General features: G+C 45.8%; 1 protein-coding gene across 1 annotated transcript; it reads left to right on the forward strand.

Annotated features, from left to right (window-relative positions):
• Positions 1-2,622: 2,622 nt before the first annotated feature.
• Positions 2,623-13,858, forward strand: TMEM238L (transmembrane protein 238 like). The gene is made up of 2 exons (XM_053299745.1): positions 2,623-3,210; positions 13,319-13,858. Exon 1 carries the CDS (start codon positions 2,717-2,719, stop codon positions 3,188-3,190), a length of 474 nt encoding a protein of 157 aa, XP_053155720.1. The 5' UTR covers positions 2,623-2,716; the 3' UTR covers positions 3,191-3,210; positions 13,319-13,858.
• Positions 13,859-19,981: the final 6,123 nt, after the last annotated feature.

A 19,981-nucleotide genomic window follows, 5' to 3' on the forward strand; every position in this document is an offset into this window, starting at 1 on the left:
AGGCATCATCTCATACTATGCGGGAGGAAGCAATGGTCAACCCCTCCTGTATTCTACCAAAGACAACCACAGGGCTCTGTGATCGCCAGGAGTCGACACCCACTCGAGGGCACACTTCACCTTGACTGTGTCAGTCTCAGCTTGTTGTTCTGGATTTGAATAAAAGGGATTACAGCATCCACAGTTCTGACAGTGACACTCTCACTTACATACATAATCCGAGCAAAGGGCTCTACAATACCCCCATGGTTTTGGTTCAATAATATCTTCTTCCACCTCATACTGGTTAAAATGATCCAACCATTGTCTCTTGTCTGCAGTCCCCAGAAACCTTGAATCTGGCCTGAGTAGGAAACTATTTTCAACCAGTTCACAATGTTACCTCTAATTACACTGGAGTTAGAATATTTGTTCAAAAAACTGACTGTGCTGGAGTCCCACATCTAAGTGTTGCTTAAAACAAGCAAAAGGCTTGAGTATTTCTTTCTCTTCATTTACTTCAAAGTATGTTCAATGCCCTTCCCCCAGAAAAGCTAGTTCTTCATGTTTTCCTGCTAAATGCTAGGGACAGACTAAGGTTTTCTAGGCAAGACAAAAACAGTTGAGAGGTAAAATGTAAGAGTAAAAGTGAGGAATGTGTATGACAGATCAATCACATTGGTTAGCTCCCCCAACAGCCCACACATCACATGCACACTTCTTGGAAATATACCCTCCATCCAGAGGAAGATGTTACAGGAAGGGATGGAGACACGGGAAGATCATATTTCAACCAAAAACAGCAGAGAAGGAACTTTTCAGTGCTTTTACTGAACAGAAAGAAGCTCTGTCTGCAGATCCATTAGCAAGGCACCAATTGGAGCAGTGGGTGCCTTGAGTGAACCTAACTTGCTTTGTAGTTCTAAAGCAGGGGTGGCCAACCCTAAGGCTCTCTAGCTGTTGTGGACTACAAGTCCCACCCCTCCAGCTGCAAGGAATTGCATCTGAGAGTGATGGGAATTGCAGTCCAGCAACAGCAGAAGAGCGAGCCTCAGTTTGGCCACCCCTGTGCTAAAGGTTCAGCTTGTCAACATTGCTTCTCCCAGCTTATCTTTTTGTGTGCAAATCTCTTCTGTCTGGACTTTGGGGACAGGAAATCACCTGTACAGGCTTTCTCCTGTGCTCTCCAGTGACACCTGGTTAGAGTCACTCCTGAATAACCCAGTAGAAATAAACATTACCGAAGAGATGTCTATGCCCCGAGGAAAGGCAAAGAAGTTCACAACGTCAAAGGGCAAGGGATAATAACTGCCATCATCATGATAGCTAAATTGTATTTTTTTAAAAAATAAAATACACAGGTATCTGAAGTCAGGCCAATGATGAGACTAATCTATGTTATCTGTTTACTTTTTAAAAAAGGGCAATGTTTCCCTCACAAAAACATTTTTCCTCACAATCTGATATGACAACACAGTTACTTCTATGACTCATCATCAGCAAAGGATGTGAGAACCTTAGGTATTTTCCAGGTTTTCTCCATCATGAAAATTAAGAAACTTATCCACCTATGGTTAGGAATGAGAGGTTAGCCACCCTCACCAGGCAGATAGGAAAAGTTTTGGTTTAAACAGAAGCACAACACAAGAATGACTAAGGGTATATTATTATTATTATTTTATTGTTATTATTTTTACATTTATATCCCGCTCTTCCTCCAAGGTATACACATTTAAGATTATTTAACACAGATTAGTTTTCTTTCAGCACTCTAATTTTACATCTAACAAGGTTGATGAAAAAACGACAAAGGAGTGGTTTTTCCACACTTCTTTAACAACTTCACTTTATGGGAGATTCTTGATCTATGTTTGCAAAGGTGAGCACAGAACGGCGGTTACCAAGACTGTGGCATGGATCAGTGAATAAAAGGAAGTGTGGGCTAGGCAGCTGCTCCCCAAAATAAACTCTGAAGATCTGTGTACTTGATGATGTCAAGCCTGTCTTACAACAGAGAGACTAAAAGCGGCAAAAATGCGAGGTGTTTCCACGGCGCCCGCCCACTTCCTATATTTGAATGAGATTACGCGAAGATTCTAACTGGCGCTAATCATTGCAGTGTGTGTGGATAATTGGACCAGAGTCACCAGGTACCGATGAGAATTTCCCTCTGGGGACAAACAGCAGGGGAGTGGTGAGGGACTGGAAATCCGGATCGGGGGCGAGGGGGCAAAAAGTCCAAGGCCCCCTGTTACAATCCTGTCTGTGATCCCGCTCCTCCTAGCAACCCTCGTTGTTGCTATTTGGGAAATGAAAAACAAACAGCCTAGCACCTACTAACATACTAAATAAATAGTTTGTTCCTCTCCGCTCCCATTAAGAGCTCACTGCGCGACCTCCTCGGGCCAGACTTTCTCAGTCTAGCCTACCTTACAGCGGTGTTGTGAGGCTAACATGGGGGAGCCTGTTCCTAGGCACCCTGGAGGAAGACGTGCGGATGAACATAAACATGTGCGCGATTGTTACTAGCCCATCGGCGGCGGTCGTGGAGACGGACTAATTCTCCCCCAGGAATATTAACTAGAAGGCGGCCCTTGGTCCAAACTGAAGTGTACAGGTGGGTCGGCTGTCAGGCAGGTGGAAGGGCGTGGCCCAAGGGCCTCACCTGAGCGGGCGTGGCTCAGGACTTTGGCTGCCGCCGCCTGTCACTTCATACTCATGGGGCGCCGGTCCGGACATGGCCCCCGCTTGTTACGGGCGCTGCGCGGTCTTCCTAGTGGCTGCGCTGGTGCTGGACGCGGCTGGGCTGGCCTTGGTGCTGGCGGGCGCCGTGGGGCAACCCGAGCTGGCCGGACACTCCTATGAGGATTTCCTAGTGCTGTCCGGGGCGCTGCTGCTCTTCCTGTCGCTGCTCTGCTGGCTGTTCTGGTATTCGGGGAACCTGCGCGGGGTGCCGGACGAAGAGCTGCCTCTCGGGGTGCGCCCCAGCCCAGCCGCGACTCGGAGTCGCGCTAGCTTCCTTCGCCTGGCAGCCAAACTCTCCGAGCGCCTGTCCCAGCGCCGCCGCCGCTGGCTTGCGCCTGCGCCCTCTTTGCCTCGCGCGGGCGCTGCGGTAGCAGCCTCAGGCGGGCCGGCGGGCCCTCTGGAGCTTAGCAGCCCCCGCCCGGCTGCGCATCCCGGGCAAGGGACGACGGCAGAGCGGCTGGTATGAAACATCCGGACAGAAGCCAGGTAACCAGCTCAGTTCTTCTGAGCTCTCCTCGTTGGGGGGCGGGGGGGAGTCGTCTAATACGAGCTTAAAGTACGCCTTTCTCAGCTGTGAGAAAATGTAAAGGAGAGGAAAAGGTAGGAAAGGTACTCCAGTCCGCAGGTGCTCAGAAACATGCTCCGAGGAGAGGCGGGTCTCTGAGCATGTGCGGGATGCCCTTCTCTCGTTATGGAGCCCCTACAGACACAGCCTTGGAGAGGTCTGTAGGCGAAGGGAGCGGAGACCTGGCAAGCCGCAGGGGCTTCGGCACTTTTATTTGTACAAGAGTGAACATGGGGGTTTTCCAGGCTCCTCCTCACTGGCTGGGCCTCCTTGTAGCTAAGCAGGGCTTAAGCCGGGGTGGGCAAACTTGTCCATCCAGCTGTGTTTGAACTACAACTCCCTGGGGTTGATGGGAGTTGTAGTTCAACAAGAGCTGGAGGGCCAGGTTTGCCCACCTCTGAACTCAGACCCTGTGTTCACTGCGGCCCTGAAATAAAGAGCAGTCCATGCCCCTGAATGTTTATCAGGTGTCTTTGTCACCACTGATGTATTGCCTTCTATGTTTGGATTATTAGGGGCATGTCTTATTTTATTTAATGTCTTTCGTATATTTATACTCCCTTTTTCAGCCATGGCTTCTTGGTAATAGGGCAGTTTCCAGGCAGGCTGCAGGCACTCTGTTCCATTATACTGGGTCTGTTAAGCCTTACTTAAGCAATGCCCTTACTGGTCATATTAATATTAATTATACCCTGAGCTAAGGAATCCTCCAAGCTCAAAGCCTGGGTGACAAAAGGCCTAGTACGGTACAGGTTATCTGATCATATGTATGTAGGCAGTTCCCAGCTAGCTTAAACTGTGACAAGGAGCAGTGAATTCTAGCTTGACATGACTCTTGGGCTTGTCACAGGTTATGTAGGGTTTTTTGCCATCTTATCCTTGCAGCTGTCAGAATAAGAGGTGGGGAGGAAGAGCTGCTTTTAGATCTGTTGCCCTTTGGAGGAGATGGCCCTGTTCTCTCTCCCCATGCCCCATAGGAGAGTTGGTCTTGTGGTAGCAAGCATGAATTGGCCCCTTTGATAAGCAGGGTTCACCCTGGTTTGGAACATAGGAACATAGGAAGCTGTGATATACTGAGTGAGACCATAGGTCCATCTAGCTCATTATTGTCTACCCAGACTGGCAGCAGCTTCTCTAAGGTTGCATACAGGAGTCTCTCTCAGCCCTATCTTGGAGAAGCCAGGGAGGGAACTTGGGACCTTCTTCTGCTCTTCCCAGAGCTGCTCCATCCCCTGAGGGAAATATCTTACAGTGCTCACACATGTAGTCTCCCATTCATATGCAACCAGAGCAGACCCTCCTTAGCTAAGGGGACAAGTCATGCTTGCTACCACAAGACCAGCTCTCCTCTGCCTTTTTGCAATTGAATGCATCTGTTTGCATTTGAATGGGAGACATGTGTGAGCACTGTAAGATATTCCCCTTAGGAAATGGGGCCACTCTGGGAAGAGCATCTGCATGCAGGAGGTTCCAAGTTCCCTTCCTGGCATCCCTAAGACAGGGCTGAGAGAGACTCTTGCCTACAACCTTGGAGAAGCCACTACCAGTCTGTGAAGACAATACTGAACTAGATGGACCAATGGTCTGATTCGGTATAAGGCAGCTTCCTATGTTCCTGTTATCAGATGCTATGTTTTGCTTGCAGCCAATTCAGAAGAGATGTTATTGGGGGTGAAGGAGAATAACAAATAAAATCTGGTTGTCCTATTTGGAAGAGCCTGCAGAGAGAGAGAGAGAGAGAGAGAGAGAGAGAGAGAGAGAGAGAGAGAGAGGTAAATAACATTACTATTGTAGTGACTTCTTGTAAGCCGCTGATATGGATGAAAAGGCAAGATACAAAGGCTTCAGATAAATAAATATGACAATAGGGTTGAGTGGCCCGGAGCTGACACCACTCAAAAAATAGCCTAGTCCCCTACTATATTAAATAGGGCTGCCTTCCCTGCACAGTATGGGGTGATTCCCATGATTGCCAAGAACAGGTGGGCGGGTGGGTGAGGAAAGCTCCAAAATGTTGACCTTCCCCGCAGACAACTGATGGATTGGTGCTGGGAGTGCGCTCCCACAAGAGCAGTCCTGATCCAGGAAGCACGGAGCAGGGTGGAGGGATCCGCGACCGGAACCTGTTGTCCCAGCCGCCATGAATCCCGCAATGCAACGTGTGACACTTGCATTGGGGGATTTCCCCGGCCTGTGTGTGGCCGGGCTGGCCTGGAAGCCGTCTGTGCTCGTTCCCCTAACCTCGGCTAACAGCTGGGGTAAATAGTGAATAGGCAGTGCTGCCCCACTGGGATCAAGCATGGTGGTTCTCACACGCAGCCTAAACCGACTTGGGTGTCCCTTCCCCGGGTTAGGCTGCACATGAGAATGGCCTCTATATGTGCTTTGTATTAGGGGCAACCTAAGCCATTACCAGAGAGTCCACAAACCCCGTTATGCGAAGAATGCTTTCAGCTAATTTGCTAGGTGCTAATCTTTGCTTTAATCACCCTCTTTTCTCATTCTTTTACCCCTCAATAAAGCAACTCTCAAGGCAAGTGTCTATATTCTTTTGTCTCTTTCCAGTGCATCTATGCCAAGTTCAACTTTCCCTAGCACTTCAAGGTTAACATAGCTGTATACTGGTTTGCACCTATTTGAAGCTAATTTTCCCCACTTTGAGGCAAACATAGCCACAAAGGTGTTTATTACCACTGTTTAGAGCAAATCAGTAATATTTTGTCATATCTAGCACTTAACCTCTTCCCTGCAAGTACAACTGGCACTGCTATCAAAGAAGACACAGCTTCTGCTTCTGCAGAGTAGTTACACACTCTCTTCCTGTGAAAAATTTCATTGCCTCTGGGAAGAAAATGCTAAGCCCTTTTAGCTTAGTGAATGTAAATTGTCAGTTTCCCTAGGCAGCAGTTTCCTGCTTCTAAATAACTTGGTCTTGCCTTGCCTCTTCCCCTGCTGGATGATGATTTGCGTTATTGATGTCACACTTGGCTTCTTCAGATGTTCAACCCAAGCAACTGTAGGCAGGCTAATGGCCCCAGGTCTTCTGGAGACAACACTGAACCACTCTGTTTTCTGAGAATCAAGATGTGGCTGTCCACAGGGTACCGAAATCCTGAAACTAACTTAAGGATCTGGAATAAGGAAGTTAGAAACTGTGCAAACTGTGGTTGATATGCAGACTAGATTACTCATATGCAGTTCCATGAAATTAATTGGACAAGTTAATCATGACTGACTTGTCCCATTCATTTTAGTGGGCCTACCCATGAGTAACTTAGTCTGGATGTCAACCCATTTTTGTATAAAAATTGAGATTCCCAACCTAGTCCTTGTCTAGGGATAATTCTATATTTTAAGTTGTGTGGAAACTTTAATATATACTTTTGTTAAAACCACTTTTTGAATATATGCTCTATTTGGGGACAATGCTGACCTCTAAATGGGCTTGACTTCATCAGAACAGAATCCGAAATCTGCTGGGACTCACTAAATCCATCATTATTGTCTTTTACGCTCAGCGAAAGGTCTCTAGTTGCATGAGTCACTTCCATTGCCTTTATAGCACATCACAGGCTGCTTAAGAGCGTCTCCTGTTATCGGGTACCACCCAGATGTTAAATGTTTTGCTAGTGACTTTGCAATTCTGTGCTTTCTTTTCCACAACTGAATAGAGATCTGTCTCCCCTCTACCTTCCCCTGCCCTCACCAAGTGCAAGTGCTTTAAGAGCAGTAAATTCTCCATAGACTCAAGCTTCTGGTACTCACCGAATCTGAGATTCAACTGGTGGAGGAGACTCATGAGAGGACCTTGACTCTGTGGGTGCGCAGAGAATGGCCTCCTTAGGGAGATATTCCATGGAATGGCCTCGCTAGGGAGCTATGCTTGGCATTGAATTTGTATTCATTTCAGTGCCATGTGAACCTTTTTTCTTTCCTTCTAGTGTGTGGTTTTACTGGTTTTGTGTTTTTATGCTGCTGCTCAGTTTTTATTGTCTTTTTGTTGAGCTATTTTTATTGTTTTGATTAATCTTTGTAAGCGTCCCTGAGAAGCTTTGCCTGAAGGGCAGGAGGGAGATAGACACGCAAGCACTAATTTTCTTGCGCATGCTCTTCTTCAAGCACTCCTTCAGTTGGGTGTGATTTTTAAGTATTTGTTTCAGAACCAAATTGTGTGTCTCTTGACTTCTACCTCCTGGATAAACAGTGGCCTGCATGTTCTCTTCCTGCTGAGCTCTTTATTCTAGGCAAAGGCTGCAAGTGTAAAGGAGGTTGTTTCTATCACAGAAACCTCCTCCTTCACACTTACAGCATTTGCTTCTTCGGACAAACACTGTAACCATGGACAGTGCAGGGGTGAAGCTTTTCAGTGCATCAGCACCAGGGTGGGGCTTGCTGGTGCACTCCCAGAACACTGTACAAGAACAGTATCTCAATAATGCCTGAAGAAAGCTATCATAGCTCTGGTATCTGTGTGTAGCTAGGGTGGAGAAGACTCTTGCACTGCCACTTGCACGGTATGAGGTGCAGGTTGCATTTTCTTTTTTAATCCATAATTTATTATTTAAAGACACAGTATAAACATGGTATGTGGTCTGCACGCATCTAATAATGACAACATTAGGGCTTCATGTCCTTCTTTGACTGCCACATTCCAGTAACAAAGAAATGTTTTCCATGTCTTTTCAAAAGAACTCACTGAACTCCTGATTTCCTCTTCTAGTTTTCATGATTTCAGTTTGTTCATAAACATAATTTCCTATTATCTTTGCAACCACTCTTTCCAAAGTTATATTTACTGATTTTCAAGTTTTAGCTATACATGTTCCAGCTGTTATCAAATTCCCCACAAGATCAATATGGCTTGCTCTTGCTTTGTTTGTTTACAGTAAGTTGATGACTAAGGCCAAGTGTACCCTGTTATCTTTGCTATGATTTCCAATACCAATTTCTTTATCTTCTCATGGTCCCTCCCATCAAGTACGCATTGCGTTTGCAACTGCTAGGCCATTACCTGAAGCTGTAATGTACATCCATTTAATCCTGGTTTATAGTACCACCTGGACAATAGAGAATATTTAGATCCATGGAGTGCATGTTATATTCAGTCTGTGCCAGTCTGAAAATAACAAAATAAAGGACTGGCTTTCAAGGGACAGGCCCCCATTCAGAGTGATTTGTGTAAGAGATAGCCTTTGAACTCTTCCCTCAGTGTAGTGGATTTCAGTTACAAACTGGTGAGGTATTGAGATCCTTTATGCCATAGCTTCTCATTGTGTGGTACACATCCTTGGTACGCAAGACACAAGGAGGGGGCACCAGACAAGAGGGAGGGTGGGGGAAAGCCCACCAAGGAGGATGAAGAGAAGAGTGCCTGCTTGCCTTTGCTTTAGTCTTTTGCTGGGTACTGCCCAGAATTACTCTTTCTTTCTCTCTCTCTCGCCACCTTTTCCTGTCTCTCTGCCTTGCCCATTCCTCCTTTTCAAATAAATTTAGTGCACTGTGCAATACACAGTGCTCTACATATTCCAGCAATAATTTGGCATGTTGTGCTTTGCACAACACTGGGTTCAGCCCTCATAGCTTTGGTCAATATAATAATCTCTAGCTGAAATACATACGTACATTTGAGTTGTGCACCCCTGGTGTAAAAGGTGGCAACCCCACCCATGTTAGATTGGCCATTTGCCACATCATGCTATATACACAGTCCTTCTTCCAACATAAAACACAACATCCCTGTAAATTTAAAAGCCACTGCAAAAATTGGGTAGTTCTTAATTTTTCAGAAGTTAGGTGGTACTTGTTATTTAAAAGGTTGACAAACATTGCTTTATGCAGTTCAGTGCTGAATGTTGTGGGTGAATGAGTGGTGTAATAGCACTCCTACTTTAAAAATACTAGCATCTCGAATCAGAGACATGCATTATATGTGCAATGGTTGTCAATATTTTATAATATTATAAAATAGTACAGAGATAATTGTTGACACCTTTTGTGCTGATTTCAGTTCCTGAGAGGGGATTGTGCCTATATGCTTGGCTGTAGATGCTTTCTCATGACCCTGCTGTGGTGACACTGCTTTGCTCCTGAGACTTTTGCTTCCGTCTGTTCTGGATGTACTGTCCCATGGGTGCTCCATGCTGTGTTTGTCCATTTGCTTCACTCCCCTATTACAGGCTGTCATTGTATAATAGAATAAAAGCACTTAGGCAGTGCTCTTTGTGGGACAGCTGTCCCCTGAGCAGTATGTAATGTTCTCCAAACAAACCATTTTCCTGCTTCTGAGAGGCACAAAGCTTTATGTCTCCCTGACTGGTTCCCAAGAGGTTGCACAGACTGTAACAAATGGCAGCATGTGCCCAAACTAGCCATTGTGGCAGTGGTGGGCAAGATTCAGGTTGCTGCCAAATTAATGTAAATTGGGGTGAGGGTTGTTTTGTTTTGTTAAGCGTGGATGGCAGCAGGAGCTGAATCCTCTTCGAGCCTGCACTTTCACCTCCGCTGCTTTGCCCTTTTCTCTCTCAGTAGGGCTCAGAAATGGAAAGTAACCCCTGTGGAGCATGAGAAGTGTGAAAGTCAAGGAAGGCTTCAGCTCTGGTTCTTTCACCTGCTGCCCTTAAGTCTTTCCCAAGTTGGGTCATACCCTTGTCACATCCAGTTTGTCCCTTGGGCTTACCTTTACCTTGGTCTCATTGCTTTGGGCTTACCTTTTTGGGATTTGAATATCGTAGTCTCTCTGATTCAAAAGGGATCTAGGTTCCACGTGTCTTGAGGTTGTCCTAATCTTTCAAGACCACTTTAGTGCAGAGAGGGTTTTCCTCAACATCACAGTAGCAGCAAAATTCTTCAGGGAACTGGGCTGACTGGGCAACAGCCACTATCGAAGTGCTGATGCAGTTAATGCTGTGCTTGTATCTGAAGCAGACTATAACTCCCAAAAATATATCCCTGAGAGCTGTGTGACCCTCAAGGACATACTTTCAGGAATCACAGTTGGCTTCAGAGGGAAGAGGAGATTGATACAAATTGTCCCTCCCCAATGCACATGTGCACTGTTGCTGCAACAGCACCTCGTTAGTCTGTATTTTGGTCACTCTCTTTTTAGACACAGTGTGCAGATGCTATGCTGAAAGATGGGGGGCACACACAGTCTTCTTGATATTGCTATTGTAGCAATCGGCCCTCCCTTACCCTAAAAAGTAAGAGTAAAGAGCCTGATTAACAGGCTAGAAGACAGCAACTCAGCACATGGTGGGTGAGATTTTGAGGGCCATGCAGTGGGAAGAGAAGCATGTCTTTGTGCTCAGAAGGAGCTAGGAGGGGGATGAGAGAGGATGGCGGAAAGCTTAGTGAGGAAGAGCAATGGCGCTTTTGCTGCCTCGTGGTCAAAAGCTAGCCTGAAGAATTATCTCATGGAAGGACATCTGCAAATCCCTGAGAGACAAGATTGCAGGAAGCTTGAATCTCTCTTGGAGTTCAGGGTGAATTTCAAGGGGGAAGGAAGCAAGGGCTTTGGCTTTGGAAAGGCTTAGTCAAGGATTGATTTGTAGTTAGAGCATGTTATCTTGCTTTTCTTTTTGTGCTTTGCAAATCCTTACAAATTGTTCTTCTGTAGGTTTGTTTTGTTTTGTTTTGTAATGTAACTAAGACAAGGAAAACAAGCCAGCGCCCCTTTCCAACTAGGGCATTGCAAAAGTCTCTGTAGACTCAAAGGTGCTTTTTGGAATTTTCTTACATTTATGTTCTTTGCAACTGGGTTACCACCATTTTCAAGGGTGCCACCCCAATATCATCTGAGGGTGCTTTTTGAAGTATTCTTGTCATTACTGAGTGTTCCTTTTTCCTGTAACTAAAAGCTGAGGAAGCCTCAGACTGAAGCAGTCTGTAGTATTTTGAATAAAGTTTTCTCTTTGTATTCTTTGTATTTTGCCTGCCTCTGAGTGGGTTTTTAGCTCAGGAAAGGGGTTTTTACTTTGGTGCAAACACATCTCAAGTTTGATTGCTCAGCAACTCACTCTACCAAGTGTGTTAATCACATGTAGCCTGCATGTGGAAGGGTTTTTGGACTTTTCTCATAGAAAAGGGAAGGAGGCTCTCCCTGGACATTCACCCAAATCCACGGGGGGCAAACCCTGTAATAATTAGGGTGTGGTGGCAGCGAATCAGCTACTGAGGAAGCAGTTTAAGTTTTTAAAAGGAACAGCCTTTGTAGAGCAAACATGGAGGGAATGCTTCTGCATTTTTCTTTCCCCCACGTGGGCTTGCTTTGAGACAAAGGCTGGGCTTAAATCTTCTACAGCTATAATGGATAGGAAAATGGCTTCAGAACATTTTAATAATTTAAAAAAGGAGTGTGGTAGGGGTGGAAGGCAAGAAAAGGCTGAATTATCTCTTACCTAGCAGAAAATCTGAGCCCTCTGTGAACATCCAAAACCAGCATAACATAATGGCCAGGGGTAGGCAATGTGAGCCTGCATGGTGTAGTGGTTAGAGTGCTGGACTAGGACCAGGGAGACCCGAGTTCAAATCCCCATTCAGCCATGAAACTTGCTGGGTGACTCTGGGCCAGTCACTTCTCTCTCAGCCTAACCTGCGTCACAGGGTTGTTGTGAAAGAGAAACTCAAGTATGTAGTACACTGCTCTGGGTTCCTTGGAGGAAGAGCGGGATATAAATGTAAAGATGATGATGATGATGATGTTTGGCTCTCCGGATGTTGCTGAACTACAACTTCCATCATCCCCAGCTGTAATAAACTGTGGCTGAGGCTGATGGGAGTTGAAGTTGAGAAACATCTAGAAAGCTGCACATTGCCTATCCTGGCAATAGGCCCTCACTTCATCCTTTTCTTGTCTTCCAGCCTTAAAAAAAAAAAAGAGGCAATTTTCCTATGCATTGCCATACTATCAGGAAGACTTTCTCTCTCACACAGTTCTGGGGAGAGGATGGTATCTCCACCCAGAAACACTGAGATAGTTTCATTGAAGGACAGGTATAGATATAAGAACAGTCCTGCTATATCTGGCCCAAAGCCCATCTAGTCTAGCATCCTGTTTCCCAAGGTGGTCCACCAGATGCTTCTGAGAAGCTCACAGGCAAGAGATGAGGGAATTCCCTCTTCCTGCTGTTGCTCCCCTGCAACTGGTATTTAGAGGCATCTTTCTTCTGAGGATGGAGGTGGCCTCATAGCCCTCAGACTAGTAGCCATTGATAGACAAATTCATGGAGGACAGGTCTAAGCCCCTTTTCAAGCCATCCAAGCTAGCAGCCATCACCACACCTCGTGGCAGAGAATTCCATAGATTGATTATGTTCTGTGCAAAAAAATACACTGATAACTTGGGGTGAGGGGCAGCCTGTCTGTTTAGTGAATTAAACCAGCTGACAAGAACAGTTTTAAAACCCCAGTTAAGGTTATCTCCTCCTTATTGTTCAAGTTTTAAACTCCTGTGATAGCATAGCTCACCCATGGCAATTGCTGGAAATTACTTTTGTCATATTACTGTGCCACTTAATAGCAATGCAGGGTCTTTTAAGGCATGAAGAGTGGGCAAGGAAGTGGTAGGTTTTTTTTTAACTTGTCTGAGGCAATGGTCAACACCTGAAGGTGGTGGGAATATTTGGGGTTGTCTGGCTAGAATCCAACTGTTTATATCCTTTTTGCTTAGAGGGGCAAAGTTCTCTAGCTTGTACCAGCAGGGCTCTCTTTGCAGACTGGGCAGCTTAGACCAACCCCTGATAAACACAGTTGAAGGCAGACAGTGAAGCTAGAAAAACAAGAACCTTGGAGTACTTCTGAACCTGTTTACTGAAGCAGCATCACTAGCAGTGAATGTGAGAGCTGATGTCTGCACTGTGCAAACAGTACACAGCCTGACTTGCATATTGGGTGGGTGGACTGGACTGGGTGGTCACTAATGCTCGTCGCCACCTGTTAGGCTTTGATCCAAATGAGCGCTCAGCTTTCTGATATACTCTTGTAAATTCCAGATGTGGACATGAGCCAGTAATGTTTTCTCTTTCTTCCTAGCTCAAGGTCAACGTGGGACTGCTGTATGGAGGTTCCCATGGTAGGTAAATCATGTTCCAGCTGCCTGGTGGAGCTGCTTTCTGTGCCACAACTGCTGGGAAAGCCTGGTTTTCTGTGACTGGTGTTAGTGTTTTGTCAAAGACTGTGCTGCCAAGCCATTATATCTCCATCTCTCTGAGTACTGTTTGCATAAAAAATAGCCTATGGAGAAGAAGGAACATACCTGCACAGTAGAGATACACGCTGAACTCTGGGACAACTTGTCATCCTAAAGAATTGAAGAATTCATGAAGAATTGCCATAGGCATGGCTCGTTTGTTGTATATAACACTGTAGAATAGCTTCTCTGTCCAGTTGGGTCTGCCTTTTAAAAGCTGAGACTGTTGTTGATCTACAAGTGCAAGTGAACAGGCAGTCTCCTTGGCATCTCTTTTTGTATGGACTTGAGTATGATGAATGCGTTCAAATGTGTGCTTGACAAGAAAAGTAAAAATGAAATACAGGACTTTTTATAATAAAGTATTTTTTATATTTAAAAAATTCTGTTTCTGGTTATTTGTGGGTGATCTGTTTGGCTACATTTGGATGGTACATAGTTCTGGCACTATGCTTTATGCAAATGCTAAGTTGCATATCTTAGACTGCCTTTCTCCCAGTGTGGTAGGTATTGCTTGATTTTTCTGTTCTCTGTGCTGCACTTATCTTCTAGAATTCAATGGATTTTACTTTACTCTTGGGCAAGTAAGGGCAAGCTCCAGTTGTCCTATGGGACTCTGACCAGTGCTAGGAAGCCAAGCCAGGGCCTATTCTTCACCCTCCTAGAGGAGGCTTTCTTAGGGGTCCAGGTCCTGATAGGCCCCAACAAACCTGGGTCTCCAAAGTCAGCCCTGGATCCAGGAGAACGTGCCCCCCCAACTGCATATTTGATCTTTTCAAGGAGAGTATGGCTCCATCCATGATGGGTCTTGCATCACCAACCAAATCAGCGGAACTCCCAGCTTAAGGGGACCTCCATCTTGTTTGGATTAAGCTTCAGTTTGTTTGCACTTATCAGGGCTCATCCTCCAGAGAGGCCCCGGTGAGGCAGTTGCCTCAGACAGCAGACTGGAGAAGGCAGAGGCCAGGGTGCCTAGGCACCACCACTGCCACTTACCTGTCTTGGAAGTGGAGCTTGTCTTCTCACCAGCCACTCCTAATTCCCCAGCTCTCCCTGCCTTTTGAAAAGATGGTGAAGAACAGCACAACAGGAAATGTGGGCTTGCCCTTCTTGTTGCTCTGTTCCTTGCTCCTTGCCTTTTCAAGAGGCAGGGAGTGTTGGGAAATTAGAAGCAGCTGATGAAGAGGAGAGGCCCAACCTGAGCAGGAGCAACCACTGACACCTCCGCCAGGTATGGATACAGAAGGAGGAGAAAGCACTGGCTGCCATACTGCGCGATGTTCTATGTGTATTTGAACAAAACGTGTGCACAGTTGCACAAAGTTGAGCAAACAGTTGGGTGGTGGGTGGCCATTATTTCTCTTCTGGAGATCCAACTATGGATCTGCCACAAAGTTTAGGTTGTCCAAAAGATGCCAAAAAGGACTTACTCAGCAATCATGATTTGAGCTGCTTTGATCGTGCTGGATTTGATTCAGCTTCTACTGCTTTCTTCCTGGTATGTTCCTTGATGTGTCTTTCAAACCTCTACGTTCACCATGTGTCTGGAACTGCAGGGGCAGAAGCTTGTGTGCAAGAATGACACACACTTCCCTTCCTTACCCCTGCTTATTTCCTGTTATCTTAAATGACTGAATAAAGGACCACTAAACAGTCTGCACTGGAAATTAGGTTCATAAAAATGGATGCAAACTCTGTGATTGACAAGACTATTCATGTGAAGCATTTTTAACACCTGCAAGTCAAGTGCTATAGAAATGCTTAACATTATTCATTTGGGCTGCATCATGCCATGTATATTTCATTTACCCAGTAATGCTATTTCAAATACTGTGTCATATACAAGTACACAGAGGTCATGTGCTGTTGTATCTCAAACTTGCAAAAGTATATGGTCTGTACTGACACAGGCTTTGAATCAGAGTTTCTTCCTTTTTGACTCATTTGAAGCTCACATGACCTTACAACACAAGAATGAAATGTCTTCATTTACTCATCTGGGCTGTATTTTTGTGTTGCTTTTTAGGGTGGGGCCACAGCAGACAGATTCTGCTGCTTACAGGCAGTATCATTCTTGTTTTGATTATGAAGAAGAGTGTCGTGAACATGGGTGTCCTCCCCTTTATGCTGCATTGTTTCTCTGAGCACACAATTGCTTCTGCCTGTCTTCATCTTGTAACCAGTGCTAGACTTTAAGATACCTATTGAACAAGGCTGCCCAAATGCAATTGATAGCTTTAGTTGTCTTTTAAATCTGCACTTTAACCGATTTAAAAACCACATTCATTGGCACTCGAAAATAGTTGAGCAAGAGGAACTGCCTTAGGCTGTGTGCCTATATGTAAATGAGAGGACTGAGTAAGCAAATATTTGCTAGCTCATCCTCAGCTGAGATGCTGTGCCTTGTGCCTCATTCTTAACCTCATGGGCAAGCAGGGTAGGGACTCGGTGCTACTGCTTTTGAAAAGGCTGGTTTCATGTTGCATTACTCTCTTTTTTTCCTATAACCTTGTGCGGGAAGAGAGACTTTGCACATACATCCCATTTTCTTCTGTGGAATATTGATTTTGGGGGAAACCGAATACTACTTCTCATCTTGTCCAGTTCTATTTCTCTTTGCTTAGCAAAAATGCATCAGGTAGTTTTGAATTGCTTTGGAGATCTCTGGTTCCATTTTAAAGCATGAAAGTCTTGTTTTTCCAGGGCTTTTTTCACACAGCAGGCTTTACTGTGAGTTTACTGCAAGGCTTTACTGTGAGATCGAAGTTGCCCCCCCCCCAAAACCAACACAAAGAGTGGATTTTTTTTTACCCTGGATATAAATCGGGCTACACTCTTAACATGCAATGAAAAGCCCGAATCATGTGTGAAGTGATCCCCGATAGCTCACAGGGGACATTGGAGTAAATCTGGCCGATACATGAATGTACATCTCCATTCTGAAGGAGATGTGAATGAAAAGCCCTTTGTGAAAAATGCCAGGGTGGTGTTATTTCTTTTCTTTTCTTCAAGTCTCCCTAGCCTTTGATTGGGCTGGTGATCTGGAAAAAAGCACCCCGGAATGATACAGCTTCTTGATTAATAGCATGACCTTCAAGTTCAAAAGTCCTGGTTCTCAAACTGTCAGCCTTAAAATTGCTGGATAACCTTAGGCAAGTCTACATTCTTGCATTAAAAGAATATGGACCTCCAGAACCAGCATCCCCACTGGATTAGCCCCCTCCTGTGCCATTCAAATTAGTGTGTGTCAAAAACAGAAGGTAGAAGCAACTGATGCTGCCACCTGTTGAGAAGGAAGGCAATTTTGTTTTTTTAAAAAACATCAGATTGCATGGATGTACTTATCTGGAACCGGAGGGCTTTGTTTTTTTTAAATCACTATGCAAATTTATGGGGTGAGGGGTAGAAGAAGACATGGACAGTTCCTACTAAAATCTATTGATTTCAAGTTTAGAAATAATTCCACTCTTAATTGTGCAATTATTTTCATTCTGCCCTGCAGGAAGATCATCTCAACTTTGCTCTACTTTTGCTGGTGTTCAGTTGAATCGGCTGAAGTTTGGAGCAAAATAAAAGCATGGCTTATAAAAAACAAAATCTATATAGCTGTTGCTGCAAAAGAGAAGTATTTTATCTCCAGCACCTGCAGTGTGTGCCATATGCATGGTGCTTTACCAAGTGCAAGAGGACACGTCCCTGCCCCAAGGGGGTTACAGTTATACACCATTTATCCTTGTGCATTGGCCAATGAGGTCAGAAGAGGCTCAGAACAGGCATGGACTGTTGGAGCTTCTGACTGGGATCTGATTGGAGATCAACTCCAGTTGTCATAGAGCAGGAAGAGATTGTTTTTAGCTCTGGCCTGGATGCAGTTCTTACCTTGGAAACTGGCCAGCCTGTGTGAACTGACATACCTGTGCAAGGGCAACTGTGTTATTTGCAGTGTCATATGGGCACTTAAGTCAAAGGTATCTTGCTCGTAGCAGCTTTGGAGCAAGGTTACCTGTACTCAAGCATGCTTGCCGATAGTGGATTTTATTCTTTCTTACTCAAAACTACTTTCCTTGAGCAGAAGTATGGCACAAAGATATGTGCTGTGTAAAACACTGGTATCCTGCTTTTTTTTTTTAAACATCTAATGTTGCTAACATTAAAATATATATTCATAACAACTCTAATAAAAGTCTGACTAAAGCAGAAGAAGGGAAGGGGGGAAACAACCAATCAGAACAGAAGCAGCTGCACAGGCAAACTAATTCTCTGCAAGTTGTTGTTTTTTGTTGGGTTGGGTTTTTTTTGCCAAAACAAAAAATTATCTTAACTAAGGTGATTTTTTGTGATTCCAGGCCTGCTAGAGCTACAAACATTGTAGTTTTCCAGCACTGACAATTGTGGAATGAATGTGAAGAGCCATTTGAGTCACAACTACCCTCTTTTGACTTTTGAACTTGAAGGTCATGCTATTAAGAGGAGAAAGGTTTGAGGGTCCGGCTGTTGTTTCCTCCCCCCCCACTCCCTCCACCGTTTGGATTTTACATCTGGCCCCTCTGGGCTTGTGTTACCATCTTGCCCTGACGAGGAGCTGCCTGTCAGCCTGCTGTCTTCAGAAGCCTGACAACCAACACCTGTGTCGGCCAGCAGTCCTTTGTGGCAGAGGGGGCTGCTGGGAAGCTTTAAGACTCATAAATCTTGCTGAAGACACACCGGCAGCATGGCCGGCGGCCTGCCTGTAGGCGGCCGCCAAAGCCGGCCGCCAAAGGGGGCCAGCCTTTGGGGCCGGGCCTTCAGGGGTGGGACTGAGGGCTGGGGGATGGTTGTTTTCTGGGTGGGTGGATTTTTTTGGGTTAAGTGTTGTTTTTACTACCCTGAGTTGTGCCAGGCCTAGTTAGTGAGATGTGTTTGGGCTCTCCTGAGGGGGATGATGCAGGGGGTGCGCCTGGCAGCCTTGGGGCAGCTTTTGCTGTAGTGGTAGGGAATAGAAGGATTGGCACTGGCAGAACAGCTGGCCGTTACAGGGGAAGAGAAATTAGTAATTTAGTAACTATTTCTACTTCCAACTGTTCTGACAACTCTCAGGCCTTGGGGAGCAGCACCAACTACCCAAAGAGCCTGACCTTGCTCCTTTGTAATGCCAGGTTAGTTCAAAACAAGACCGAAATTGTTCATGATCTGATCATGGATGAGGGAGCTGACCTGGCATGTATAACTGAGACCTGGTTGGGGAAGGCGAGTGGCCCAGTGTGGGCTCAGCTTCTCCCTCCAGGTTACTCTATAGTGGAGCAGGTTAGGGGAAGTGGGCGGGGTGTGTGTGTGGAGTGGCTGTGGTCCATAAAAATACTATCTCCCTTACCAGGGCCCCTGTGAGACAGTTGACCTATATCGAGTGTGTATTCTTGAGGCTGGGAACTAGGGATAGATTGGGGATTCTGTTGGTGTACCGTTCACCCCGCTGCCCAACTGACTCCCTAACTGAGCTGACGGAGCTGGTCACGGAGTTGGTGTTGGAGTCTCCTAGACTTTTAGTGCTGGGGGGACTTCAGTATCCACTTTGGGACTGACCTGTCTGGTGCAGCCCAGGAGTTCATAGTAGCCATGACAACTATGGGCCTATCCCAATTAATTTTTGAGCCAACTCATGTTGCCGGCCATACACTCGATTTGGTCTTCTGTTTGGATCAGGGGGGTGTTCCGTGGGTGGGGGATCTGGTGGTTACCCCATTATCATGGACGGATCACTACCTGGTTAAGGTTGGTATCACGGTCACAATCCACCCCTGCAGGGGTGATGGACCTATTAGGATGGTCCGCCCAAAAAGGATGCTGGACCCAGCAGGTTTCCAAAAGGCCTTGAAGGGTTTCGATGTTGGTGCGGCCGGTGATTCTGTCGATGCCCTGGTGGGAACATGGAATAGAGAACTCACCAGGGCAGTAGATATTATCGCTCTTAAGCGTCCCTCCGGGCCTGCTTCTAAGATGGCCCCCTGGTACACCAAGGAGTTGTGGGGGATGAAGCGGCTTGGTAGGCGACTGGAACGCAAGTGGAGGAGAACTCGGCTCGAATTTGACAGGATGCGGCATAGAACCCATTTGAAGACCTATGCAGTGGCAGTGCGCGCAGCAAAAAAGCGTTTTTGGTCGGCGCGCATTGCGTCTGCGGGTTCACATACGGCAGAGTTATCCCGGGTGGTGAGGAGTATAATCTCTGCTCCTTCTGCCTCATATCAGCTCCCAGAAACTCTCTGCTGTGACGGCTTTAGTGGGTTCTTTGCGAATAAAATCTCCTGTATTCGGGCCGACTTGGACTCCACTATTTCTGAGGGGTCTGTGAGGGAGGTATCCAGAAATCCCTCTTGCAGTGTTAGGTTGGATCATTTTCAATCTGTGACTCCTGATGACGTGGACAAGCTGCTTGGAGCGGTATGGCCTACCACTTGTTCTCTGGATTCTTGCCCAACCTGGCTTCTTCGATCTAGCAGAGAGATTGTTGGAGATGGCCTAGTTAATAT

The sequence above is a fragment of the Hemicordylus capensis genome, chromosome 2 (genome assembly GCF_027244095.1).
Source record: "Hemicordylus capensis ecotype Gifberg chromosome 2, rHemCap1.1.pri, whole genome shotgun sequence".
NCBI classification, from domain to species: Eukaryota; Metazoa; Chordata; class Lepidosauria; order Squamata; family Cordylidae; genus Hemicordylus; species Hemicordylus capensis.

What these genes read in the sequence shown, in the direction of transcription:
- TMEM238L (XM_053299745.1), top strand. Translation starts at nt 2,717, where the DNA reads ATGGCCCCCGCTTGTTACGGGCGCTGCGCGGTCTTCCTAGTGGCTGCG.